Source organism: Lynx canadensis, chromosome E2, assembly GCF_007474595.2.
Source record: "Lynx canadensis isolate LIC74 chromosome E2, mLynCan4.pri.v2, whole genome shotgun sequence".
Classification (NCBI taxonomy): domain Eukaryota; kingdom Metazoa; phylum Chordata; class Mammalia; order Carnivora; family Felidae; genus Lynx; species Lynx canadensis.
In genome coordinates, this window is record NC_044317.1 from 18946368 (window position 1) to 18974214 (window position 27847).

Genomic DNA, 27847 nt, shown 5'->3' on the forward strand with positions numbered 1-27847 from the left:
CTTGCCGTCTGTGGGTTTGAGCCCCACGTCGGGCTCTGTGCTGACAGCTCAGAGCCTGGAGCCTGCTTTGGATTCTGTGTCTCCCTCTCTCTCTGCACCTCCCCTGCTTGCACTCCATCTCTCTCTCTCTCTCAAAAAAAAGAAGAAGACAACCCAGTTAAGGCTCCTGGGCCTAGTGCATGCAGCACGACTTGACTGGCAGGAATTGTGATCTCTTAGGATTTATTTGTATGTTTTTCTTTTTTAAGATTTTTCAAACATACCTTTCTTGGAGAGAATGGTACAGCTCACACTTCACATTTACAGAAATGGCAAGAAATGGAGATTTCATGTCTACAAAATAGGTCATTCTCCCCTCAGCTAATACATCTCTCAAGCTAGTTGGACTATCAGTACTGACCCACCCCACAGGATATACCTGGGTACCAAACAGCACTTCCAAAAAGGGCATCTAGGCCCAGAACAATAGGTTGTTCTCCCAGACAGGGATTTCCCTCCCCCAGTAGGTCCCTTCCACAATGGCCAATACAGAGTTGATCAAAGGCACTGTTGTTTCCTCCATTGGGACAGAATTTCAGGATTTGAATCTGCAAGTGAAACACAAATGGCAAGTTCAAGTTCTTCTGATGCTGTCAGCTTAGTATGGGTTTTGAATGGTCCACTGTCGCTTGCAGGCTCTCCCTAGTTTTACTCTTTTTTCTTGCTACTTCACCCAACATCTTTTGATCCATCACCAATCAGACTGAAGTTGAGACTCTTCTTCCTGTCATCCTGTCTCCTCCTTCTCCTTCATCCTTGTCCCTCTCCCCCTTAGATCTTCCCTCTGGACTCTAGGTCCCAAGTTGGAATCACTGTCTTCACTGCCCTCTGAACTCTCTGAGCACTGCCCATTGTAATCCTATGTTAGCTTTTCCTATGGTTTTGGATATTCAACATCTTTGGATACTCAGTTTTTGTGAATGTAGTCTGCTTCTCTGCCAGCTCATTTTGGGCTCCCTCATGTCTCATTTTGCTTTTATTTCCAGAGGACTCAGCCTTCTAGCTCTCCATTTATGTGAATTCTTTCATTTCACACAGCAGTTAAGCACTTACTACACATCGGGCTCTAGACTAGAAGCTGGGATGCATCAAGTCAGTCCTTCCTCCCAAAGCCTGAAAGAACAGGCCTGAAATCAAGCCACAGAGACCCAGATGGAGAAGTTCAGAAGGGTCTATGGGAACAAAACAGGATGACCTGCTCTAGCTAGGGTAGGCTCCAGGCTTTTCAGGCAGTGAAGGGAGGAGAGAAGTGTTCTGGGAAGAGGAAATGGTATATATAAAATTGAGGAGTCATTACAGAACATGGTGTGTCTTTGGAGTTTTGTGGACTTGAGTATCACTGATGATGGAGTGCAGACAGAATGGTAGAAGATGAAGCTGGAAAGGTAGTTTGGGATCTGACCATTAAGTGGAAGGAAATTAGGGGCACCTGGGTGTTTCAGTCAAGCATCTGACTTTGGCTCAGGTCATGATCTCGTGGTTTGTGGGTTTGAGCCCTGTATCAGGCTCTGTGCTGACAGTACAGAGTCTGCTTGGGATTCTCTCTCTCCTCCTCTGTCTCTCTGTCCTTCCCCCACTTGCACTCTCTCTCTTCAAAATAAATAAATAAACTTAAAAAAAGGAAATTAACATTATATTATTTCCTTTAATCCCTACAACATCTTCCAGATTTTACTATCTCGACTTTGCCTATGAGGAGCCTGAGGCTTCTAGATGTTAAGTGACAGATGGGAGGCAGGTGGTCAAGAGCAGTGGTTAAGAGCACGGACTCTAGAATCCTGGGTTCCATTTGTAGCATTTCCTCTTACTTGGGGCACTGAGTACTCATTCTCTTCTTGGGTCTTGTTTCCCATTTGCTAAAAGGGAATGATAATAGTAAAACCTACTTTGTGTGTGTAAGGGGGGCATTAGGAGAATTCAGTTTTATTTTATTATTTTTTTTTTCAACGTTTATTTATTTTTGGGACAGAGAGAGACAGAGCATGAACGGGGGAGGGGCAGAGAGAGAAGGAAACACAGAATTGGAAACAGGCTCCAGGCTCTGAGCCATCAGCCCAGAGCCTGACGCGGGGCTCGAACTCACAGACCGCGAGATCGTGACCTGGCTGAAGTCAGACGCTTAACCAACTGCGCCACCCAGGCGCCCCGAGAATTCAGTTTTAAAATGCCTGGGTAGGGGTGCCTGACTGGATCAGTTAGTAGAGTGTGAGACTCTTGATCTTGGGGGTGTGAGTTCAAACCCCACATTGGATGTAGAGATTTCTTAAAAGATAAAATCTTAAAAAAAAAAAAAAGTGCCTGCTCTTAAGTGACCAAGCAAGCTTCAAACCCCAGTCTGTCTGAGTTCAAGGCTCCATGCTTGTTGTGTATATCCTGCTGCCTCCAATGATTGTGAAGGACCTCGCATGCAATGCTAAAAAGAATTTGGATGCCCCACAGGTAGTGGGGAGCACCGAAGTTTTTTAAGATGGAGACTGGTTTGGACTCATTTGCATGTTCGAAAGATACACTGTATGGAAAGGACCTGGGGATGAGAGGACCAGGACTGGGGAAAGGGAAAGGAGGAAGAGGGTGGAGCAGAAAGCAGGGGATGGAGTCACAGGGCTTGCTGACTGACTGAGTGGAGATAGTGTGACTATCAGTCAAGTTACAGTTCCTGCTTTAAATCCTTCAATGGCTTCACTTAACCAGGAGATATATGAAACTCCTCAGCTCAGCTTACAGAGCTGTTCACTCTCTGGCTCTTGTTTACTGCTCTAGACTCATCTCCCTCACTTCCTCAACCTCCATACACCTTAAAGCTACAATCAAGGCACAGAGGCAGGTGACTTAGTGTATATCTCTACCTACCATCTTCCCACCCTGTCCTGTCCCTCCTGTGCAGTCACTGTTTTCTTTGTCCCTTTTCTCAGTACAAATACTACATTATATATTATAATAATATAATTTATTATTATTATCATCATCATCGTTATCATCTCATTTTAACTCAATAATCCTGCTCACTCACTGATGCAGAAACTGTTCCAGTCTGTCACCTTCCTAGAACCTCAGTTTTATTTCTTTGCCCGAGGCCAACTACTCCCTCATACAGAAATCCATCTCTCACCAGTTTCCCTCCTCAGGATAGCTGACAGCTTCACATAGAAGCTAAAGTTGTGTGCAATCCTGAGCAAAGAGGGACAAGAAAGCCTATATTTTCTTCCAGTGCTGTGGAAAGAAATCCTAGGTTCCTGGAGCTCCTGAAACTTCAAAAACAATGCTGGCTCTTATCTCAGTATATATAAATTGTTGGTTTTCTTGTCTTTTCTCATCTTTCCCTCAAACTGAGAGCTCCTTGAGTCCAGGCGCAGTATCTGTGGCCCTGGTGATACACAAGCATTTCTTAAATGAATGAATGACAGACTCTCTTCTGGTGTCACACACACACTATTCTTCTCTCCCATTACTCAGTGCTCCCAGAAAAGCACTTCCAACAACCCCGACATTTTCCGATCCTTCCACAAGTCCACCAGCCACCTAAAGTGAGGAAGAATTCTCCCACTTCTAGTCTCCTTTCAGAGTTTAAGCAGTTATGTGGGTGCACTTTATAGGTATGGCCACCAGAGGGCCCTCTCAAAGCTCGGGATTCCTATGACCAGCTTCACCAGAGTTTCATCTGGTAGTTTAGATTAGAAGCAGGTTATTTTATTAGTATCATACTGAATCTAAGGTGTTCTGTTGATTTTGAGGCTCTTAGAGAAAAAAGTTGTCACATGATGCCTTTCAAAGACAACTTTTCCAGCTATCGCTAGTATTTGATGGGAAAATACTATTTTCTTCTAGAGTAGGTACAGGAAAAATGGGCTTGATGTTATGATAAGCTGCCCCCTGTACAGGACTTTTGAAGGAAAATGGGTCCTTGAGTGAAGGGCGGCATGAGCCCACCCTCTGCTCTGAACTTCATCCCTGCCTATCTGGGGTGCTCCACTCGAGCCTCAGCCCACCCTGGTCACCTGCTCCTTCAGGTACAGAAACTCTGGACGTGAAAGACTACTTGAGCAAGTCACAAATCCTTTAACCTCAACTGTCTCATCAGTAAAATGGGAATGCAGACATTTACCACATCTATCTCACAGAGCTATGTCAGGGTAAATGAGCAAATGTATGTGAAAGTGCTTTGAAAAATGTGGTACCCTGTGCTACCTCCAATTCCCTGCTTAGATCACGTTCCAGGATTAGGATGAACACAAACAATAAGCATATCCCAGCAACTCTAACAGTTCAAAAGGGTTTTTAAACTGTTGAGGGGAAATGATAGAAAATCTCAAGCTTTTAATGATTAAATATAAATTACTCTTTAGCTTATGTAAGATAACTTTCTATCAATCAGCATAAAATTATAACCCAAAAAGATTGTTTAAAAAAAATAAGAGAAATAGTCCCTGAAATTTTGAATATTAGCATGTCATCTTATAGACCTAAATTTTTATATTTATGTATGATTGACTAAATTTATTTCAAAACACTTTATCAAAGTAAAACACATACTATCTTTCCTGGTACTTTGCCCTAGAACTGGTAGATAGTTACATGATTTAGAATTTTCAAGGTAGTAATTTTCTGTATCTACAGATTCTAGATAATCTGAAGGAAGGGAAACACCACCTACGTGTACGGCCTGCAGACATACCTGTTGCTGAGAGAGCATCTTTGAACTACTGGCGAACGTGGAAGTGTATCAGCAAACCCTCAGAATTTCCTATAAAAAGCCCAGCCTTCACAGGTATACCCACAGGCTGACCCATCCTATAGCCCACACCAGCTTCCCTTCTCCTCATCCTAACAGAAGTGGCTTCCATCCAGAGAATACTCTGATTTTTGAACTAGTTCTGGATGATTTCTTTACCTCTCCGTCATCTCCTTTGATCTTGTACCTTGCCACATGCCTTCTTCAAGGCTGCTTACCCCCTGGAACTAAACATCCTCTTCCACGTTCATTTCTCTGCATAGTGGTTTTACTTGGGCAAGGCTGGGCTGCATTCTGCCCCCTCCTAGTAGTCAGAGAACTCCACTAACCTTTCAAGTCAGCTCTAACCACCACACAAGGAATGTCCCCAAATGATCACTGTCTGATGCATGCCTTGCAGTATAGATTGGCCTCTCTGGGACATGAGAACAGCCATTCACGACTGCTGATGGGTCTTGAGCTTCCAAGAGAGTCAAAAGCATTTATTTTGGCTGTGGGTCACAATAGTTGGTTTGATCAATTAGAACTAGACAGGTAACAAGTATGAACTTAATGACGTTGGGTACATAAGCCAAAATGTTACAACATACCTACTGCCCTTCAGTATAGAAAAAATAGATTTCTGTGTCTTTCTCCCCACCACACTCCTGCATTTGACATTAGAGTTACATCCAGAGACAGACAGATAGACAGGAGAGGGAGGGAGGGAGGGAGGGAGAGAGAGAGAGAGAGAGAGAGAGAGAGAAAGGAGGCACCTGGCAGGGACCATCTCTGGGGTGATCTCTCCATCTTCCTCTGGGACCCCTGGGTCAGTGAGAGCCCTAACCTCTGAGAGGTGGTGATGCCCCTCTGCACATTCTCTTCCAGGCCTCCATGATAAGGCACCTTTGGGACTCATGGACACACCATTGTTAGACACAGAAGAGGAAGTGCACTACTGCTTTCTGCCCCTAGACCTAGTGGCCAAGTATCCAAGCCTGGTGACTGAAGACAATCTGCTGTGGCTGGCTGAAACTGTGGCCCTAATCGAGTGCGAGTGCAGTGAATTCCGCTTCATTGGTGATTGCTCTATCCTGGGGGTGGAGGGCTGATAGGTAGGGCCTATCCACCCCTCCCTATCCCACACACCCTGGTGGCTCAGCTTGGTGCTTAAGGCCTCAGGAGCTTCCCTGGGTTGAGGAGGTGAAAGCATGACAGGGCCTTCTGGAAGGCTAGCAGATTCTCAGCATTAGACTCCCACAAGCCTCAGGGCTATATTATTCCCTGTTCATTTGGGGATGGCCTGGGTGTAAAGGGGCACTGGAAACTACCTGCAGTGATCAGAGAACACAGGAGTTGGTGTGAAGGACAAGGCCCTGAGCTGGGCTCCAAAGTCAGCTACTCTCTAGCTTGCCTTTATGTATCCACCTGGGCTCCTGGCCTCAGTTCCTCTCACCATAAACTGAGGAAATAGGGTTTCCTATTCCTATTCCTTTGTTTCAAAGAATGGTCCCTACCTGCTCTCATTTCCACTAAAACCAGAATAAAAGGGAAGGAGAGTATATAGTCAAATTATTGTAAAATTACTTGAACTAGTGGCCTAAGGAGGGATGAAATCTTCAACCCTGGACAGAGCGAGCCTCCCTCCCCCCACCACCCTAGGACAAGGTCTGGTTAGGGTGTGAACTGAATGAGCTTTCTGATTCCAAGATGCTACTGCTGCCTAGATGAATAGGACAGGAAACACCCAAGTTGTACTGGGGCCCAAATGCCTGGAACCCCAGCCATTCCTACTTACAGTAACCTGGAAAGTTGTCTGTGATGTGCTTCTGAATCTCCAAGTTGATTCACACAGGACGTTAGTGTTGGCTCCATCTCTGCCTCCCACACTGCAATCCAGGCAGGGACAAACTGCAAGTGCCACCTGCCAGCCCAGGCACAGCTGGGCCTTTCCTCTGTAAGCAGCAAGACAACTCCCTCTTTTGGAATGACCTGCTCTGGGGTCAAGACTCACAGGGTAAGTCTCAAGGCCAGTATGCTCACCTGGGAGCTCCAGGCCAGGCCAAGGGAGGCCACACCCATGGACTCAGACACAGGAAAACAGAGTAATTTGCGGTCTTTCACCTTGAAACCACAGACTCAAAGCCTATCTAACCAGGTATGCTTAGAAGTTGTTTCAGAACAAGGAGGGCGTAGGATATGTTGCAGTACCACAAACCTGCCCAAACCTGGACCTACAGTTAAATCAGAAATAATCTTATCTCATGTTGTTTCCCTTTGCTTTTCAAGTGAATTTTCTACGCTCACAGAAGATTTTACTACCAGATAATTTCTCCAACATAGATGTGTTAGAAGCAGAAGTAGAAATTCTGGAAATCCCTGAGCTCACTGAAGCTGTAAGGTTGTACCGGATGAACATGGGTATGTCACCAGAGGAACCTTGCCCTGCCCTTGACAATCTGGGGCAGTTGAGGCTTGAGCTGTTAAAGCCAAGAACAGACATCTCCCCTCCCACAACCACTTTGGGCTTTGGGTGGTGGTGGGAGAAGCGGGTGTTTTGGCTGACTTAGAATCTGAGAAGAACAATTTCAGCCTGAAACCTTGTACACCCTGTCTGCTCAGCCTTCCCATTGAGCTGTACGTAGGTCAGCCCAGCCTGGGTGGGGAAACCAGGCCTGAATGTCCTAGGGAGGGAGGTTGGGCCCAAGGGCAAGCTTCCCAAGGGTAGGGGAGGTTTGTTCTGCTTGAGGAAGTGGGGAGCAACTTGCAGCATCTGACTGCCTCTGCCATCCTTCCTCTTCCAGGCATAGCTGGAGGGCGTGGGAAACTCTCAAGCAAATTCTCTATTAGTGCTCCAGTTATCTTACCCATCTCCAAATTCCCTTGTTTCCCTAGTTCAAATCCTCTGGCTGTTGTGCCTGTCTCTGCCTGCTCCCGACACTTTTTTTTTTTTTTTTTCCAAACAGTCTTGAGGTCTTTTATTTTTTTTTTTTTGTATTTATCATGCCATGAATTCACGGGGAATGGGTTCCAGCAGCTCAGGCTCCTTTCCATTGGTTCTCACAAAGTGTGCTTCTCTGGGTGGGGCAGGCTGGCACTTCAGTTGAACCCAAGTACCTTTCTCCTTGGCTTCCTTCTTTTTCTGACCATTTTCCTTCACACGCTATCTTGGCTCTTTGAGTGCTTAATATGCTCAATATGTACATTAATTCTCTTAGCAAGAATCTTGCCCTTGTTTGTTTACAACAATGCCAATAGCATGTTGGGTAACATTGCAGACTCTTCCAGTTTTGCCATGGTAACATTTGTGGTGTATTCCTTTTTGAATGTGCCCATTCCCTTGATGTTCACAATATCACCTTTCTTGTGGATTCGCATGTGTGTTGCCAAAGGAACAACTCCATGTTTTCTAAAAGGCCTAGAAAACATACAGCGAGTTCTTCTCCTCTCTCCCTTTGTGTTGGTCATCTTGGCGAATTACTGGAAGATGGCGGTTCCAGCCCAAAAGGACTACTCCTAACACTTCTTGACCTGGTCCAATCCAGGCCTTTATGCTCCCAGCCCTACCTCATTCTGGTTTCATCCTCATGTTTTTATTTGCCTTCCACCATCCCATTTCCCAAATCCTGCACATCTGTGGAAGCTACTGTGCATGCTGCAGGGAGCTAGCTGTGTTGCAGTGTGGCCTCAGCTGGCATTCTGAGAACATATAAACTGTCTTGCACATGTGAAGTTTGGTCTGTGCATCGAATAAGGTCTTTCCCTGTGATTAGGCCTAACTTTCCCAGCCTCTTCCCCAGGCAAAAATGGGACTAGTGGCATCCTGAAGCAGGTCTCAGGAGCCTGTTCCAGGGTCTACAATCCACTTAAGAGGGCTGAGTTCAAATCCCTCCTTCAAGGGCTTCTATTTCTCAGAGAATATGGGTCATTGAGAGATGAGCAGAGTGGTGTCTGTTCCACAAGAGCTATGTAAAGATGGAGGGAAAAAATGTTTGCAGACAGGCTCTGTAAATCATGCAGCAGCCCCCAAATACAAAGTGTGGTTTTTGTCTTTTGAAAAGCACCATAACTAAGGGAAACGGCTCTAGTAGCTTTGGAGATGGACAAGCTGCCCTCAAATCCCAGCTCTGCCCCATCTAGCTTTACGGTTTGGGGCAAGGTACTTAATTAGCCTCTCAGGATAGTTTCCTCCTCTGTGATAAGGATGGTATGACCCCTCTTGTACGATCCATGAAAATCACCCAGCAGCTTGCCTGCTGGCCCACTGTTGCCACTGGGACAGGATTTTATAGACTGTGCATTGTACCCACTTCAGGAGAACAAGGTCCTGCCTGTGAGCTAGCAATCCCAATACCCAATCTAAAAGTAATACCACATAGTTTGTCTCTAGGAGAAATTCTGCCCAGGAGTGATAGGGGCTGTGAGTCTGAGAAGCCTGTAATGCATATCAGGTTCTGTGCTATGGGGTCGCCTTCCCCATAGATGATTAATTAGAGCAGAGCTTGGAACAAAGGAAGATTCCTGCAGAGGATGGGGCCAAATGGCTGCTGTACTGAAACTTCTGAAATTCAAATGTTAATGATTCAGCAAAGTAATCCACCGCCCAACCCTACCTCCCAACAAATAGCTTTGGCCTCTAAACCTATGTATCCTAAAATTATGCAGATTTTGAGAAGAATCAGATTTGGCTATGCAAGGAAATAAGCTTCCTCTAAGTTTCTTTAGTACTAATTCAAGGCAGGAGTAGGAAGCAAGACCCAAAGCTTCCAATACAATTATGACTGTGAGGAGTCTAGGAGTCACCCCCTTCTCGCCGGCACAGGTGGCTGTTCCCGGACCTCCTGTTCTCCCCTGAGCCCTGGGAAAGGGGGCCGTGCAGCAGGCCTGGAGTCTATGAAGCCGTTGTACACGATGGCCCTGGGTCTGCTTGTCAAGTACCCAGACTCGGCACTGGGACAGCTCCGCATCGAAAGCACGCTGGATGGAAGTAGACTGTACATCACAGGGAATGGGGTTCTCTTTCAGCACGTCAAGTAAGGCCCTCCTCAGTGAATAGCTCAGTTCCACTCAGGCTGGTCTCTGCCTTTCTCCAGAAACCAACCTGGGGCCCCGCCCATGAGCCAGAGGAAAGTAGTGTCCTTGGAGGCAAACCCATCATTTTAGCTACTCCCACTACCACCACTAAACCTAGGCCTTAGAGGAGAGGACTGGTTTCAAAGGTATAAGGGTTCCCAAGGTTCAAAGGCTTCAGACTGTTTCATATTTCTGTTTTCTGCAATCCACTGCTGTTTTCAGCCCTATGCTAGGGCTGAGATGACCAGGTCACAGTCACAACCCTCAGGATGCTAGATATTTCCCCTGCCATGCAGACCCTCCTACAAAGGCCCTCCCTGAAACCCTTGGGAGTCTTGCTAGATACACAGAAATGCCAGAACTGGGGGTGAGCTCCAGAAGCGAAGTAAGGCAGGCTTCCCAAAAGAGGTGATACCTGGCCTGTGCCTCAGGGAATAAGCTTAGAGTGTCCCCATTAGTGCAGAAGCATGGATTCTAATCCTGTTTTATAGAAAAGTAAACTGATGTTTGGAGTGGAGCAATTAACTCTTTTAGGGTCACAAAATATACTGGTACCAAAACTAAATGTGAAAGTAGGTTTTCCTGAGCCCCTGGGGAGGTTAGCCAACTCTAGGCCCTTTGGGCCTTTGTGGCCCACACCATCCATCTCTCCCAGAGATGTCCCATCCCTGATGTCACAAATGCCTTTAGAGGCAGGGATTGATATTCAGACCCCCAGCCTCTTTCCTGGGCACAAACAGTATTAGTAATCTCCCAGACTATGGCAGGCTGCCACACAGTCACTGCGATGTCATGGTAAGACACTTAGTGGGGGCAGAATGGGAGTGGGTGGTCCCTGGCCTGGCTTCTGGAACTTCAGGCAGACCTAGAAGCTTACAGTTAGTTGATTTAGAGGGCTTTTCTGAAGTAGGTCAAGCTCAGCTCCAAGATGGTGAGTCTGTGTGTCCAAGCTCATTCTCCTATAAGACATCACCAGATTTCTGGTTAAATCAAGGAAATGAGGTTAGTAGCCACAGGTTTCAGCCAGTGTTAGGGACAAGACATTCTATGCATGAAAAGTTGGCAAGCTCCCTAGGTGTGCAGTGCTGAGGCTCTCTCTAACAGGCCTTTCCTCTGGGCAGGAACTGGCTAGGGACTTGTCGACTGCCCCTGACTGAGACTATTTCCGAGGTGTACGAGCTCTGTGCCTTCCTGGACAAAAGGGATATCACCTATGAGCCAATGAAAGTAGCCCTGAAGACTCATCTGGAGCCGAAGAGTCTGGCACCCGTGGATGTGCTCAGTAAATGAGGAAGCTTCTTTATTTGAATTTAGCATCAGAGGAGGGCTTGGGTATCAAAAAGGAAAGTTGAGGCTGGCCAGGGCCAGGAATTGTAGATGGAAGAGGAGAGGAAATCCAACATTTGTAGGTTTTCCTAGAGGGAAATTTTCCTGTTAAGGTACCCCTCCTCACCTCAAGCCCATGAGTAGCCTCAAGTAGTACAGACTGACCTCAGTAGGGGGCCACATGGGTCTTTGAGAGCTGACATGCTGTGCTCATTTGATCCTCATAACCATCCTGGGAAGAACAGTCCCTGGGTCCATTTAACAGATAAACCTCAAATTACTCAGTGAGCTAGTGATCAAGCTGGAGTTTGAATCTGGGTCCAAAACTAATGTTGTTTTCACCAGCTGCCTGTAACTATTAACAAAAAGTTTTTAGATCAAGTTTCCACTGCATTCCATCATTCAGCAACATTCAATATTTATTGAGCACCTACCATATACCAGGAAAGGAGGAGATACTGGGAGTATAGAAGTGAACACAAGAGACCCAGTCCTTATCTTCATGGAGTTCACAATCTAGTGATACACCTCTTGCCTCTTCGTTACATAACATATACCTTTCACTTATTACAAAGCTCATTAGAAACTGGTTCCCAAACATCAGAACAAAGCCTAAGTCTAGTCTCCCCCAGGAAGAGGGTCATGGATTCATCTCCCCAAAATGAAGCCCCATTCTCCAGACATGCCTAGAGGCTTGGTCTCTATACCAGTGACAGATTTGATGAGTGCTGGCAGTGTGACATTAGCTAAACTATAAGCACAAACATAAAGAGGGACTTCTCACCACATGAAGAGTTATACACCAAGGACACACCCAGCCAGAAACCAGAGGCAGCTGGCAATGTAGGTAGACAGGAACATTAGTCCAGCTTTGTTGAGAGAGGTGGGTTGGGGGAAGAGCATCAGTGCTCTTGGGGTTGGGATTTTAGAGGGCTTATCCTTCCCACTCCCAGAGTCATCAGCTGTCCCCCAAGCTGCCATTCCAAATCCATCTCACCACCCAGGAAATTGTAGTGAGCTGCAGGGAAGGCCCGAGAGAAGATTGGTGTCAGAGATTTCTATTTCTTCTGCTTCTCAGAAGAGGCAACACAACATGACTGAAGATACTGAGTCTTAACATGCATTATTAACTAAAATGTCCTAATTTCCCTTCTGGCCATGTGATACATTCCTTTTCATTGGTTTCCTTAGATGCAGAGTGGACAGCAGAAATCACTGTATATTCCCCCCAACAGATCGTCAAAGTTTATGTTGGAAGCCACTGGTATGCAACCACCCTGCAGACCTTGCTGAAGGTATGCTGGCCCCGGAGCTGCCCTTTTCCTTTTGGCTTCTGTGGCTGAGCTGCTTTAGAACCTGTCATCTGTCACACAGTCTCTAGCACCTGCTTAGAATAAGACCTTCCCCCTACCCCATGGCCCAAAGTGCCCATATTGTATGAACAGCATGCTACAAAGGCCCTCAGGAGTTTGGGTAGGGAGGAGACCAGTCTGAGGGGCCTGGACTGAGCAAGACACAGGGTAGGGTTACAAATGACTTGAGAGGGTGGTTTAGGGGCAGTAAAACTGAAGCAGGGTTGTTCTTGTCCCTGGATGCTCAGCTCCCCACTATCGCTCCCTGTGGCTAAAAAGATAGGGAGCTGGAAATCCAAAAGCCTAGAAAGGTCAAGAAAATGAAGTAAAAGAAGACTGACCTGCCCCTTACTAAAGACCAAGCCCTTTAACTAACAGACTGACAAGGTCTGGTGTACAACCTCTTGCAGTATCCAGAACTTCTGTCCAACCCTCAGAGAGTATACTGGATCACATACGGACAGACCCTGCTGATCCACGGGGATGGCCAAATGTTCCGACACATTCTTAATTTCCTGAGACTTGGAAAACTGTTTTTACCATCTGAATTTAAGTAAGTGATAAATGGAAGGAAATCACGTGATGAAATCCCTTCCTTGTATAATAGAAAAACCTTCAGATTGCAGCCTTCAAGGAGGTTATATTATTTCCAATATGTAAATTGCTGTCAAGGCAGCAGCTCTGAAGGCTATGCCTCCTCACACCCAGCTGCCCAGCCTGACGAGATCTTGTCATTTGCAGGGAATGGCCCCTCTTCTGCCAGGAGGTTGAAGAATACCACATCCCATCCCTTTCAGAAGCCCTTGCCCAATGTGAGGCATACAAGTAAGGAAACTTTGCTCTGGACACCATGTTCTGGCGTTTGGACCTTTATAGTATTCTTGAGAATCCTAAGTCCCATCTCCCTGTTCTCCTTTGGGCAGAGGGGGTGGAACAGGCCCAGGATTGGCCAGTGACCTAAATGAAACCCTTTAAGAGCCCTTCACTGCCACTGTCTAGAGCTAACTAGCCAAAGGGCAGACCTGACCAACTAGTAGATGAACTAGTAGAGGCTTCTGCTCACTGACTCCCTCTTGGGAGTCTGCAGGTCATGGACCCAGGAGAAAGAATCTGAAAATGAAGAAGCTTTTCCCATCAGGAGACTGCGCGTGGTAACAGAAGGGCCAGGGTCACTGGTGGAGTTCAGTAGAGATGCCAAAGAAGTAAGTCTCAACCTTCTTTGGTTTGGTGGTGTCCTCAAAGAACCACCACAGTGTTGAGGGGTAGGCTCTATTATTGAGGGGCATGGCAAAATTAAAGGGCAGAGCCTACATGGATTCCTAACATGGTAATTGGTTTTTGGACATTGAAGGGCACAGGGATGTGTTTGCCACTCGTGGTCTAGGATGCTGATAATATGCTCCTTTGGAGTATGTGAGGCCCCTGGGCTGGCACCACCCCCACTCAGGCTGAGCAAAGCAAAGGGCTGATCTATGTGGAAGACAGGAAGACAGGATCTGGATGAATAAATTAAATCTTGGAAGTCCAAATTATTAGGTCTTGGGTGAGGCTTCAATGTGGAAGCACAACATTCCCAGAGCTGCTGTGTCCTCCCTCTCCAGACCACAGCCTGCATGCCCATGGACTTCCAAGACTGCAATGAAAGGACTTCATGGAATAAGGCCAAAGGGATCCTGACCAGATCCAGCCAGATGGAAGAACCTGAGCAGTACTCCCAAACCATCCAGGTGTCCCTTTGCCGAGGTGCCAAGAGGGCGGGCAATCCCAGCACATACTCCCACTGTCCTGGTCTTTGTGCCAACCCCAAATACTGGGGGGCCCACCCCGAAAGTCCTCCCAAGAAGAAATGTAGTACAGTCAACCTCACACAGAAACCTGAAACCAAAGACCCTCCTGTCACTCCCATGCAAAAACTCATCTCCCTCGTTAGGGAATGGGACATGGTCAACTGCAAACAGTGGGAATTCCAGCCAATGCCAGTCCCCCGGAGCAGCTTCACGGAGGAAGCCACTCTGCAGCTCCCTTCGGGAAGTGAGGCTGCTTCCCAGCCCAGCACCTCAGCTTCCTGGAAAAGCCATTCCACAGGCTCAGAGAAGGACCCAGCTCTGCAGGCAGGGGCTGGAGCTGGAGCCAAAGACAAGGGGCCAGAGCCAACCTTTAAGCCATATTTCCCTGTGAAAAAAGCTGTCACCCTGAAGGATTGGGGCAAGCAGAAGCCAAGGGAGAAAGGTGAGTCCTCTCTCATCCTTTACCTAAGTCTTATAAAACAGAGAGGGTAGGGGCACCTGGGTGGCTCCATCAGTTAAGCATCTGACTTCAGCTTAGGTCATGATCTCATGATTCATGAGTCCTGCATCGGGCTTTCTGTTGTCGGCACAGAGCCTTCTTCGGATCCTCTGTCCCCTTCTCTCTGTCCCTCCCCTGCCCATGTGCACACGCTCTCTCAAAAATAAACATTAAAAAACAACAACAGAGGGCAAAACTTGGCCGTGACCAGAGTGAATTAGTGACAAAGTGGGGCTAGAATCCTCTGTTCACAGCTCTGCCAAGCAGTATACAGAGATGACCAGTACATTGGCATGGCTTGTGAGGCTAAGAATCTGCATGAAGCATATAGGAAGAGGGTGTTTATGAAATAATAGGAGCACAAAGGAGGTTAGGGGCTGAGGAGTGAGCAGGGGGAAGGAAGAAGTCTCAGGTGCTTAGGGAAACAGGTCTAGCTGGAGGCCAGGCTTCATGTGGAAAAGTGATGGGAAACAGAGCTGAAGACATAATTCATCAGGACAGGTCTTGTGGGCCAAGTTCAGGACCTGGTACATTGTTCTGACCCTAAGGGGCGTGGGCAGCCACTGAAGCATTTTAAACAATGGAGCAAGAAGTCAGGTGTGCATTCAGAAAGCTTGCTCTAGGAGTAGAGGAAATGCAGCAGCAGAAGTAGAAGTATTACAAGCGTAAGGTCAAACAGGCTGGGCAGTTGGGAGAGGAAGTTGGGAAGGATCTGGCCAAAGAGGGGCCAGATTTCTGGCTTGTGTGACTGCAGTGGAGTGAGTGATTACTGAAGTGGGATGGACAGGAGGAGCTAAAGAGAGAGGCGTGTTGTGTATGGTGGGGCAGTGTGGAGACAACCTAGAGGGGTTTGCTGAGAACTGCCATGTTGGGCTGTTTCCTTTGCTCCCTCAAATTCTTTCTACAGTGTTCTGGTGCTTTCCCTTTCAAAGGTTTAGGTCCTGCTTGGAGGGGCCTTCTTGGGCCCTGCCTATGAGCCCTGAGTTGGTCTGTCAAACATACTCTTCAGAGTGGACATGCATCAACAGCTCACCCAAAAAGCTCCTCTCATTTTACAGTTTTCCATGATTTCCAGTCCCCCAGCTAGGGTATTATCAGTTCTAGTTGACACCAGTCTTAGTTCAAGAGGAGTTCCCTGGAGTTCTAAAATGTAGGATTGGACTTATAATGTTTCTAGGACAATGGAGAGAGGCGAGCCAGGACACGCTCCTGTCAGCAAAGGGTGCCACTTCTGAGAAGCTGGCAGCAGAGGCCGCTGGAAGGTTGGGGTGACTCACTGTCCTGGTCCCCTCCCCGCTTGGACTCTGAAGTGGTTCAAGGAGAACTCCCACCCCATGTCATTTTCACAGAAAGCCCTGGCCCTGAGCAGCCTTTGCCTGAGGCCAATGAGGTGGACAGCGCAGGGATCATCCTCAAAGTGACCCACCCCCCCGTGGTGGGCAGCGATGGCTCCTGCATGTTCTTTGAGGACAGCATCATCTACACTACACAGATGGACAACCTCAAGCATACGCCGCCTACAGCCAGCCCCCAGCCCAGAGGTGAGACTCGAGCCATACCTGGCCCTGCATTTCCTTGTGGAGGTGCCTAAGCCCCTAGACAGGGTGCTTCAGGAAAACACTCTCCCTCGGGAACCTTACACCTCTCTCCTTCCAGGCTGGCTCTAAGGCCTTAGCCACAGCAGATGTGGCCATATCCACTCTCTCCTCCACAGAGGTGACTTTCCTGAGTTTCTCTCTATCCTGGGAAGAGATGTTTTATGCACAAAAATGTCACCGTTTCCTGACTGACATCATCCTGGATTCCATCAGGCAAAAGGACCCCAAAGCCATGACAGCCAAGGTGGTCTCTCTGGCCAACCAGCTATGGGTATGTGTGACAGGCCCCAGACCTTGCTCTTTGTCTGTCCCCCTGTCCACATGATAAGTGGTGCCAGCCAATGGGAATAGGTCAGGGGCACAAGGGTGGCAAGAAGAGTAGGGATATGAAGACAGGGCAGCAGCATCTGGACCAAGCCTTGACCGAGAAGTAGCTTGGAATAACAGTAGCCTCCGATCCCTGCAGCTCCTGCAGACCCAGGGAAGCCCCTGTTCTGCATCCCACTCTTAAAGGCAGGAAGTAAATGTGTGTCAGGCAACTGCTTCCAGCCCTGCCTGACCAGGGGCTTTCCTGGCAGACCCTGCACATCAGCCCCAAGCAGTTTGTGGTGGATTTGCTGGCCATCACCGGCTTCAAGGATGACCGGCACACCCAAGAACGCCTGTACAGCTGGGTGGAGGTGAGGGCCGCTTGTACCCCACTGGGAAAGTTGACCCTGTGGACACCTCAAATGGACACTGTCTTGCTGCCAGGCCAGCACTGCCCAGAAGGCAAGGCAGGCAGCTAGACCTCTGGTCCCTGGTCCCAAGGAGGGAGAAACAATGGTTGAAATTAATCAGTCCAGAGTGATCAAAAAGCAGTATTCAGGCCACTGGTTTTTGTAAGTTTTCCTCCAATGGTACCAATTTTGCCTTTATCACTAACACCCCGGCCATGCTTGGGAAGCACATCACATGAGCTCAAGCTTTTAGGGTGTTGAAATCAGAGAAACTATTGGGAGTCAGACCTTTTTGACCACTAATACCAACTTCACCTACTGAGCCATATCACCACTTTCGCACATTCCTTTCATATATAAGCTGCTTTAAAGTATTCTTTACCCAGAAAAAAAAAATGTTCAATGAGATCAAAGGAATAACCCAGGTTTTTTATTTTTGCTTTTTGATTCCTTAAAATAATTTTAGGGTTTAAAGTTTTCATCTTAACATTATAGCTGAAAAAGATTTAGCTAATTTCTCATTAATCTGGTATTTTTTGTAATCAAGTACGTTATTATAATACTTTTCACTCTAAATACGCTGGTGCCCAGTTACTATTAGACCTCTGGCTAGTCTATTGATTAGAAAGGTAATGTCAGCATATGCAGCTAGAAAAGTAGAAAACCAGTGGCTGGAAACGTGTATTTTTGACCCTCTGGTCATTCTGGTAGCCATTCATAGCTTGTGAGATACCTTTGGGCAGAACTGAGCCCAGAACATCAAAAGTCCCCGATAGGCCTTGCCCTACCCCTGCCCACATGGGGAGGACCCCGCCTACTCAGTTACAATAGGCAACCAGCCAAGAAGTAAGGGATAAGATGGGACTTTCCTTCTAGCTCACGCTGCCTTTCGCCAGGAAATATGGCCGCTGCGTGGACCTGCTCATCCAGAGGGGCCTGTCTAGGTCTGTCTCTTACTCTGTCCTGGGCAAGTACTTACAAGACAGCTAGGGTGACCAGAGATGCTGCCCTCACAATACCCCCATCTGCCAAGGCTCATTTAAAGAATGCATGTACCCATATGAAAGTGTATCAGTCTATTTTTATTATAAATAAAGAGTAATTTATGAGTCAAGGGCCTGGACTCTCTGAAACACCAAAGACCAACAAGTGAAATAATTTTAAAGAACAGCTCTAATTGAAAGCTCTTCAAAAGGTGTTGAATCAATATAACCAAACTGACCCAAGAAAGAAGGGCTGGGCTTGGGCAACCAAGGCAGTCAAGAGTTAAGGGTACAATAGAGGTGGGCTTGCCCCTAAGTTTGAGAAGCTTGGCTTTGAGACCAGGGATTGGGAAGCAACTGCTGGGAACCCCACTATGTTCCTCCTGAGAGGTGGGGCAGCCCAATCACTGTCCAGAGCAACTTGGTGCCCCACCAGCCTACAGCGTGGAAACACCCACACACTCTGCTCTAGCCTAAACCTAACGTGTAATTGGGGTGGAAGCCGGAAAGGGAATAAAAGGGGACATGGGGCCAGAGGCTCAGGATCAGGGCACTCATTCAGGCTTTGCTGCCAGGCTCCCTAGGAGAGGTCCCTGCCAGTCTGCCAATGGGCACAGACATCAGAAAGAGTAGTCAATAGGGCAGTGCATGTGGGCTGGAGGTGGCCCACGTACCAGTCACGTTCTGGTCATAGCAGATCCTGAGAGAGGTGATATTTCTTGGAGCTACAAGCTGCTGGATCCGCTGCCTGCCTTCCAGCCCAGTCTCAGACCTGCGGTTGACAAGCTAGGTGTGACTGCCTGTTTCCTCAACTAAAGGTCCAGGTGGGATCTCTGGGGTATGGCCCTGGCCCACACACCCCCATTTCCTCCTAAAGGAAAGACAGGCATAGGCCTGAGCTGGGGCTGGTAGAAAGAGGACAAAATGATACTCACATAGGACAAGTCCTCAAGACCTCTGCCCAGGGCCCGCCCTGACATATAGCTGCTGTCAGAGCCACTGGATCCACTGGCTGATTGGCACTGGGATGACACCTCTGAGTCTTCAGGAGCTGGGGAGGAGGAAAGTGAGCTGTCACAGGGGAGGGCCAGACCCTAAGCAATGCCCTCTTGCCTCTGGCTAAGCCCAGACCTACTCAAAGACAGCTGGCTGCCCAGCTCCGCTTCAGCCTCCAGTGCTGCTTCTTCTGGGAAGCTGGTAGAATACAGGGGCCAGCGGAGTCCCAGAAGAGCCGGGTCTCTGTACAGATGCAGGTTGAGGGACCCCAGCATAGAGCAAGAGGCAGGGTCTCCAGGAAGGGAGCTCAAGGGCCCCAGATAGGGGCTCTCATAGTCAAACGGGGCCACAGCAACAGAGGCCCGAGAGCGAACTTCTGTGTAAGAGAGAGGGTCAGGTTGGGACAGGCCAGAGCCCACCTGGGCCAAGGTCCTGAAGGGAGCACAGGCTGACAGAGGTCATTATTATCTCCCATGCAGCATTCCACACCCGCACTCCCCTGTAGCCTGCCTGCTACCTCGGCACTTCAGGATGTAGTTGACAGTGCGGTCGTTGATAGCTTCCTCGCTGGGGTAGATGTCCTGCAAGGCCTTGTTCCCCACACCCATGGACACCATCTCAGCCATGCGAACCTCTGGGTGGAGAGTGAGCATAGGTGGGGCCTCTCTGGACATCAGCCTTGCCCTTAGGCCTCTGTGTCTACCACCCCCTTGAGTAAGTCCTTCCTGTACATCCATACCCAGCATATTAGCCATCCTGTGCACTGAGCCTTTCTGGTGCCATATTCTCCTCCCAACAATCCTGGGGACAGGTGTCATACTCAGGTTAACACTGTGTCCACAGTCAGGGACAGTGACAGCGGGACTGCCTGACTTTGAAGTTCCTTTCCTACACTGGCTGCTGCTGTTGGACCTCCCTGCTCCCAAGCATTTCCAGGTCCCTAGGCCCTGTATGGGGCCCTGTGGGACATAAGCTCTCCAGGAAGGGGACCGTTGGAAGAAGTAGGGGCAGGGACCCACCCTTGTTGTAGATGGCCTGCCTCCAGAGCAGACGAGAAATGTCAGCTGTCCAAGCCTGCTTGGTGGCCAAGCTGGCAGCCTGCAGCACAAAGGTGTCCCTGGCCTTGCGACGGCGGAACCAGATCTCAAACCGCAGGTTGTTATCCCCACAGCACTCAGTGAGGCCCAAGTCTGCCGTCTGTGTAGCCAGGAGAGGGGCTTGGTGAGGCCAGAGGGGGTGAGGGTAGGGCAGGGAGCATAGGAGGGGTCGAGTGGGCCTACCTTGAAGGAACGCTTGTAGGCGTATGTGTCAATGCCCGTGGGTCCTCGGCGAGGCTTGCTGAAGAGCAGTAGCTCCTCAAAGAGGAAAACACGGCGCAAGGACTTACGGCGCCCAGCACGTACCATGAACTCATCCTGTCGCACCAGCTGACCCTGTTCCTTCAGGTTAACCTGCCAAGGTGGGGCCCAGTGAGTGCCCAGCCTCTCCTGCCCCCTCTCTTCACACCCACCGCACCTGCCCACCATGGCCTGGCATGACTCACATCACAGCCCTGGATGGCGTCCATAGCTAGCAGGTCATTGCCATGTCGCAACTGGAAGCGCACAAGGCTCTGGGCAGCCCGCAGGGCACTCAGCTCCTGCACAGCACCCCCGCAGGCCCTTGCCAGTTCCTGCAGCAGCAATGCATACTTGCTCATACGCTGGATGGGCTTCAGCAGGTAGGAGGCCAAGTCCAGGTGGTCCCCCAGTGCTTGCTGCTTGTCCTGCCAGGTGGGTAGGAAACCATCAGGTGGCTTCAAGGTACTTACTTCCTCCGTCCCCTCCTCCCCTAGTCTCAGGCTCATCTACCTTGAAGAAGGAATGACCGAAGCTGGTCATCAGGGCATCAGAGCGAGGTTTATTCTTGCTGTAGAGTGCGTACATCCCAAACTGCAACCTCTGTGAGGACACACAGATCAGTCCAGGTGCAAGGGGGCCAGATACCCTCAGCCTGAGAGGACCAAAATGCCAACAAACAATTCCCCGGGAAGATTCCCCCTGCAGATCCAGTCTGCCTGGCTTTGAATGAGGGGTAACCTGGAAAGAACAGGCAGTGTGCCGAATGGGGCTTGCCCACAGGGCCTCTGCTCCTCCCACTGTCTTGGACCACCACTCTGGGCTCCCTCACCTTGGACTACTCCTTCTCTTGCTCACTACACTCAGCCACTTTGACCTGTCTTTTCCTTAACCACTGAGCCTCTTCCCTGCCCCAAAGCTTTACACTTGATCTTTCCTCTGGATAGAACGCTCTGAGTCCAGCCCCTCCCCTGGCCTCAGCCTCTCAAAGAGGCCTCTAACTGCCCCACCCCCCAACCCCACTACTAAATCACGATCATGTATATATCCTGATTATTTTCTTCCTGACCCCAACTACCACCTGGAATTACCTTTTTTACTTTTGTCTCCTCTACTAAACGTGATTACCTACAGGGACAGGGACCTTACTGGTCTTGCTCATAGCTATACCCAGCACAGACCCTGGCACCAGGCATGTGCTAAGATCTCTTTATCGAGCGTGGCAGAATCAGGTAGGGGCTGTGTGACCTGTGGGCTTACATGGCGCAGGAACGCATAGGCTACCCGGGATGGGTGCTGGGTACAGGCCTCCAGCTCACGCAGGAAGAAATGACAATGGAAGTCCCGCAGCTTCTCCAGGTTGCCAAAGAGGTGGGCACGCTGGCCACGGAGGCCCTGGGGCACATCGGGGCGATCCAGCTCAGGGAAGTAGTTCTCCACGGTGTAATCAAGAGCTCGGACATACTCCCGCTCCGTAGCCACCATCTCTGCCAATACCAGCTGGAGCCTACCAGACAGGTGGAGTCAAGATTCAAGACATCTCTCCTGCCACTGCCCTCCCTGCCCTGCCCTCTGCCTGCACCTGTTGGGGGTCCTGGGGTCAGAACTGCCTGGTGGAAGCATGGTAGGGGATGACCCTGGCTGGGCACCACCTTCAGCGTCTGGTCCGTGGGAAGCAGCCACAAGAGCCGCACGGTGGCAGTGGTGGGCAGGCTCTCTGAGACTCTGCCCCAGATTCTGATCGAGGCTATATGCCTTCCTCAGGGGAGGGGTGGCAGATGCAGCAGGGAAACGGCTGACACACAGGCTAGCTGTGCTGCCCGTTGTGGTCGTCGTCAGTGGTGGCTCCAGTGCAGCCTCTAGCTTCTGGTCCAGGGCCAGCCAGGTGTCCTGGCATCGTGCCCAGGCCCAGCGGCACTCCTGGCGAATGCCCTCGGAGCCCAACCCTGTGGCCAGAGCCCACATCTTTCGGAAGTGGGCAGGAGGCAAGTCAGGGTGCTTGGTCCAATGCAGCTGCAGCCGTTGCAGCACGACCCCTGGGCGCTCCTGCTCCAGCTCTGCCAACACCCTCTGCCCCTCCTCAGCCCATGTCGAGGCCTGTAACACCAAGGCCAGAGAGGCACTGAAGGCAGAGCCCACCAAAACCATTGAGCCTTCTCTTCTACCCACTCCCCCAGCCCACAGAATGATGGCTCAGGCCACACCCCCAGTGGTTGAATTTTGGGGTCAGACCAAAGACAAGGAAAGAGAAGAGGCAGGATGTCCTGAAAGAGCTCAGGCTGTGGTGAAGCCAGGAAGCCACCCCTTCATCCCCACTGACCACCTGGAGCCAGGGACAGGACACCGCACCTACCTGCTTGAAAAAATGCAACAGCCTCTGAGCATCTGCCAGCCGCTGCCGCCGCTGGGCCAAAGCCCTGGAGAAGTCAGTCAGCTGGGCTTGCAGGGCCAGAAAGCGGGCCCCAGCAGGGCCCAGCTCAGCAGCCTCCCAGCCAGCCAGTGGCTGCAGAAACCTCTCCCCTCGCCGGACCTGCTCCTGGAGACAAAGACTGGGCTTAGCAAATCTGGGCCATGGTCTAGCCCCTGAGCAGTCCTTTCCACAGATATCTACACGTCATTGTCGAGTCTCTCTTATGACTGAAGACCCTCCCCCCACACCCCCATCCACTCCCCTGTCTCTGTGCCTCTCTACACAAACTTCCTGGAGGAATTATTCTCCTCGGTATCAGGTATCACTGTTTCTTCACCTCATCAGCCTAGTGCAACCTCACTGCCACCTCCATCCCCAGCAATTGTCAGGCTTCGTCTGACCATTGCTCAGCAGCCTCCAATCCTCTCTCTTACAGCTCCCCGACTCCTCCCCACTCACCCTATTCTCCTCCTGCTCCCCATCCCTCACCAGAGCCATTCAACACTGGTGTTCCTGAACACAGTCCACACTTTCTCTCCTCAGGCAATCTTATGTGACCGTCAAATATCATCCACACACCTGTGTCCACCAAGTGACCCTGTATGGCCAGGTCTTTCTTCTGAGTTCCAGGCCAATCCCCATGGGTCTCAGTCACTTATGGTCATCTCCAGAGCACACCCAAGACTGGACTGATGAATCCCCTTGCCTCAGAAGGCCCTTGTCTCCTGGTCGCTCTCTCAGAAGAGACGTCCACTCACCCCTACAACCTCCCTCTCCTTCTTTTTTTGCTTTTTAATTTTATTTGAGAAAGAGACAGCACACATGTGCAAGCATGGGAGGGGGGTGAAGGGAGAGAGAGAGAGAGAGAGAGAGAGAGAGAATCCCCAGCAGGGTCCACATAATGCAGTGCTCGATCCCACAACCCTGGGATCACGACCTGAGCCAAAATCAAGAGTCAGACGCTCAACAAACTGTGCCACCCAGGCGCCCCTTCCTTCTCCTACTTACCCCACATAGCAAATCCCGGCAATTTCTAAAATCAGTCTCCTCTGCCACCATCTGGCTAGAGAAAGCATCATTCCCACTGGGCCATTAAAATGCCTCTGTGGACTCTACATGTCAGTCCTTCAAATCACTGTCTAACCAAAAACTAAGATAATCTTCATAGAACATGGATCTGATTGTGATTTTTCCACTTAAATTTTATACTGCTACGGGACCCAGCAATCTGGCCACTGTTTTTCCAGCTTCATTTTACCTCATCTTATTTCACTCCCTCTCCTTCTACTGCCCTGCATTTCAACCTCACTATCCTTCTTATGGCTCCTCAGGCAAGCCGTGCTCCTTCCTGCCACAGAACCTTTGCACATGCTCTTTGTTCCCTCAGCTGGGAATGTCTCTCAACCCCAATCCCTCTTTCTCCTGGTTAACCTATTCTTCAGCTCTCATCTCAAAAGTCAGTATCTCAAGAAAGCTAGACCAACACCCCTTCTGGGTCAGGTTTTTTTTTTTTTTTTTTTTTTTTTTTTTACGTTTATTTTTGAGACAGAAGGAGACAGACCATGAACGGGGGAGGGTCAGAGAGAGAGAGGGAGACATAGAATCCGATGTAGGCACCAGGCTCTGAGCTGTCAGCAGAGCCCGACGTGGGGCTCGAACTCACGGACCGTGAGACCTGAGCCGAAGTCGGACGCTTAACCAACTGAGCCACCCAGGCCCCCCTCAGGTCTTTTGTAATAAACTCAGAACCACCTACGTTCTTTCCGGAGCTTTTGCCTCAGTTTGCAATCACACATACGTGGCTCTGAACCTCTGACTACAATTGATGTCTGCTGGATTGTAAATTCCAAGAGAGAAATGGATAGATTTGCTCTCACCCATCCTGCATTCCTATTCCCTAGCAAACTGACCCAATACCTAGGGAATAAACAAGTAACCAAACTCACCTGAGCAACCTGGTCCAGCTCCTGAAAAGGGCCTTGGGCCTGGAGCAGCATGTCCAGTGAGGGCTCCCTTAGCTCCTCAAGTGCTGGCCAGCCCACCTGCTGTAGCCATACTTCAATCTGGAGGGGCACAAACAGGGAAAAGAATACTGCTGTGGGGTGAAGGTCATGCTTGAGATCAGAGGCAGGGCCCATCTGAGCAGATAGTTCCCACCTGGTGCAGCCTGCCCTCCTGGGCCTCCAGAGTCTGGACCAACTCTAGTGCCTGTACTCGCCGGTTGCTCTGCAGGGTCAGTTGGTGCAGCAGTCCATCTACACGGCCATAGAGCTCATCAACTTCATCCACTGCTGGCCTGGTACAGGGTACATGGTCTTACGACTCCTATTAGATGCCTTGTTTCACTCCACCCTGTCCTGGGACCACAATCCTGGCTCGTTCTGAGCCAGCCAGCTGAGTCCTTGGCATGGAATATGGTGGGCTGGGGCAAGAGCGGGGATCTGAGTTTGCGTCTACCTGTAGTCTGGGCTCAGGGTCACCTCTGGGACCTCTTGCTTCAACCATGCCAGCTCCAACCCCCCCTGGAACTGTAGCCATGCTAGCCAGGGTGAGTCTAGCACGTGCTGCATCAGGACTTGTGTCTGCTGGAGCAGCCGACCAACTTCCTATGATTAAGGGCAACAGTCAGTGGAGGTGAGCATCGGAGAAAAGGAGGAAGATAGGGAGCATCTGGAGAGGTGTTGAGGGGATACTCACCCCAGACTCCATGGGCTGGGGCACAGCCTTCATGCTCTCAATGGCCTCCTGGAGCAAGGTACAAACCACCTGGAAGCTTTGCAGTAGGGCTTCCAGACGCTGTGAACAAAGGTAGGCATGACCAGATTAGTGCAGTGCTGGTCCCAGGCATCCTGGATCCCAGGCCACTGCAGCCAGCTTTGCACTGCTCAAACCGACCCAGGAGAGGCTCCTCTGCTGGCCAGGTTGCCTGCCACCCACCCTATGCCCTGACCCACTGCACTGACCATCCGGAAGTCCAGCCAGGTCTGGTGGCAGTAAGGCAGGCCTCCTCCCATTGAAGCTGGCAACCGAGAAGTGGAGATGTAGGTCAGCAGGCTCTGATGAGAGGGCAGCTGCTGCAGCTGCAAGAAAAGACGGTGTAATGGCTCCTGCCTGGTGGGAAAGCATCCCACCTCCACCTCTAGCCAAAATGGCTCAGTACCTGCAGCCTGGAAGGCACCTCCTCTGGCATCTTTCCCACCAGCAGCACCTGGTATACTGACCCTGGGGCTGCTTCCTGCAAGGAATTTGAGTTTAGCCATGTCCCCAACCCTATTTATTTATTTTTTTTTTCAACGTTTATTTATTTTTGGGACAGAGAGAGACAGAGCATGAACGGGGGAGGGGCAGAGAGAGAGGGAGACACAGAATCGGAAACAGGCTCCAGGCTCTGAGCCATCAGCCCAGAGCCTGACGCGGGGCTCGAACTCACGGACCGCGAGATCGTGACCTGGCTGAAGTCGGACGCTTAACCGACTGCGCCACCCAGGCGCCCCTCCCCAACCCTATTTAAAAGGAATGGCTGAAGGCAGGGAAAGATACAACCCTGTACTCACTTGTAGTTGGCTGAGCCCCCAGAAGAGAGAAGAACTTGGGGAACAAACTCGGGCATCCACCAGCACGGTCAATCCCAGGGCCTGTACTTCAGGCCTAAAGAGGCAGACTTCAGTTAAGTATCTAATTCCCCAACCTTGCCACCTCCTTGCTCCAGCTCCCCCCAACCTCCTCTCTATAACCTGGGAATGCTTCGCAGGTACAGCAGGAGGCGGATAAGTTCATGGCTACTGCACTTGGGGTAGAGCCAGGCTGGGCTATGGGCACACAGAAGCAGCACTGCCCGGCCTTCTACATCCCGAGTCCCTGTGGGGAGAAGACAATGAACACCTGCCCAATCAAGTCACCCCACTTCCACTACCTCCAGTCTCTCCCAACTACCTGGTAAGGTAGCCATGCCACTAGCCAGCAGCTCCCAGGAGAGGTCTTGGGCCAGGAGGTAATTAGCAGGCTTAGGGAGGCAAGATCCACTGGGGTCTTGGGAAGGAAAATGGCTTGGGTGTGCATTGGGCACTCACCCAGAGACCCCTCCTCAGACCTGGGCTTCAGCCTGAGTAGGGTCAGAGCCCTCCCCCAGTCTTGGTACCCATCTTTAGGAACTTCCACTTGACTTCCTTGGCCCAGCCTCCCTTACCTGGCTCCAGTAGTTCTGAAGATGTCTCAGATAAAGGGCCTCCAAGGTCCACAGGATCGCTGTCCAACCCCTCAGGACCCAAGCCAGCTGGCACTAACCTGTCTGGAACTTGGTCTCTTGCCAAGTCTCCCCCTCGACTATCACTCTTGCCCTGTGCGAGGCTGAGGTGGGAGGACACTGGATATGGGAGGCTCTCCACTCTAGATGGGGTGGGTTCCTCTAACTGAACTGAGGAACCTCCTAATGTGTCCCCCTGCCCTTCCCCCGGCCCATCTGCAGCCATCGGTCCTAGGGGTGACTGAAGATCCCCAGGCACGGAGCTGCCAAGAAGCCCTTCTCCCTGGGCTGTCCCTGCTGGTGATCTTGGAGGATTAGGGTCCTTAACCTGCACGTGGGGAACAGGTTCCTCCTCATCCCAGGCATCCCTGAAACTGCACACAGCAAACCTCGAGTCAGTGGCGTGTCCCTGGGAGTCTGGGGACTTATCCCCAACTTCCAAGGGCCCTTCCATCACCCTCTCCTTAAGAGTAGGCCTGCTCAGGACAAGTGGGAGAGGGGCTGGGCCCTCACTGTGAGGTTCTGCTCGTCCAGGAAATGGATTGAAGATGTTCCGGTAGGGCTCGGTGGGTGACCCAGATAGAAGGCACTAGGCCACAGGAGGGGCCAGTCTTGGTGCCCGGGTAGAGGTATAGCGCAAATGCGCCTGAAGTTCAGGCCTGAAACGACAGAGAATGACAAGGATCTGTCCCCGCGCGTCCGTGCTCACATCAGCCTCAGCCAAGAGCGCCCCCACGCTCGGACGCGCACTCACCACCACGCTTGGCCGGCCTACGC

The 27847-nt window shown here is 50.2% G+C and overlaps 2 protein-coding genes across 2 annotated transcripts in view; one reads left to right on the forward strand and one right to left on the reverse strand.

Moving 5' to 3' along the window:
- KCTD19 (potassium channel tetramerization domain containing 19) overlaps nucleotides 1–18202 on the forward strand; it is a 29306-nt gene extending 11104 nt beyond the window's left edge. Inside the window, exons 3-16 of the mRNA XM_032591269.1 lie at nucleotides 4654–4804; nucleotides 5636–5827; nucleotides 7037–7168; nucleotides 9570–9780; nucleotides 10942–11102; nucleotides 12338–12441; nucleotides 12909–13051; nucleotides 13240–13323; nucleotides 13586–13700; nucleotides 14100–14727; nucleotides 16134–16325; nucleotides 16499–16653; nucleotides 16961–17062; nucleotides 17978–18202. Coding sequence (XP_032447160.1) covers nucleotides 4654–4804; nucleotides 5636–5827; nucleotides 7037–7168; nucleotides 9570–9780; nucleotides 10942–11102; nucleotides 12338–12441; nucleotides 12909–13051; nucleotides 13240–13323; nucleotides 13586–13700; nucleotides 14100–14727; nucleotides 16134–16325; nucleotides 16499–16653; nucleotides 16961–17062; nucleotides 17978–18091 — 2484 coding nt within the window. The 3' untranslated portion in view covers nucleotides 18092–18202. The remainder of the gene's footprint in view (nucleotides 1–4653; nucleotides 4805–5635; nucleotides 5828–7036; nucleotides 7169–9569; nucleotides 9781–10941; nucleotides 11103–12337; nucleotides 12442–12908; nucleotides 13052–13239; nucleotides 13324–13585; nucleotides 13701–14099; nucleotides 14728–16133; nucleotides 16326–16498; nucleotides 16654–16960; nucleotides 17063–17977) is intronic.
- A 462-nt stretch (nucleotides 18203–18664) lies between these two features.
- Nucleotides 18665–27524, reverse strand: PLEKHG4 (pleckstrin homology and RhoGEF domain containing G4). The gene is made up of 21 exons (XM_032591270.1): nucleotides 27014–27524; nucleotides 26761–26856; nucleotides 26562–26685; nucleotides 26382–26475; nucleotides 25988–26062; nucleotides 25791–25907; nucleotides 25525–25623; nucleotides 25285–25433; nucleotides 24985–25123; nucleotides 24774–24890; nucleotides 22771–22953; nucleotides 22000–22514; nucleotides 21678–21924; nucleotides 20931–21020; nucleotides 20624–20845; nucleotides 20361–20531; nucleotides 20100–20277; nucleotides 19598–19714; nucleotides 19220–19456; nucleotides 19020–19135; nucleotides 18665–18685 (listed from the first exon to the last, which is right to left on the reverse strand). The coding sequence occupies exons 1-21, from the start codon at nucleotides 27522–27524 to the stop codon at nucleotides 18665–18667; spliced, it is 3618 nt and encodes a 1205-aa protein (XP_032447161.1).
- Between the last annotated feature and the right edge of the window lie 323 nt (nucleotides 27525–27847).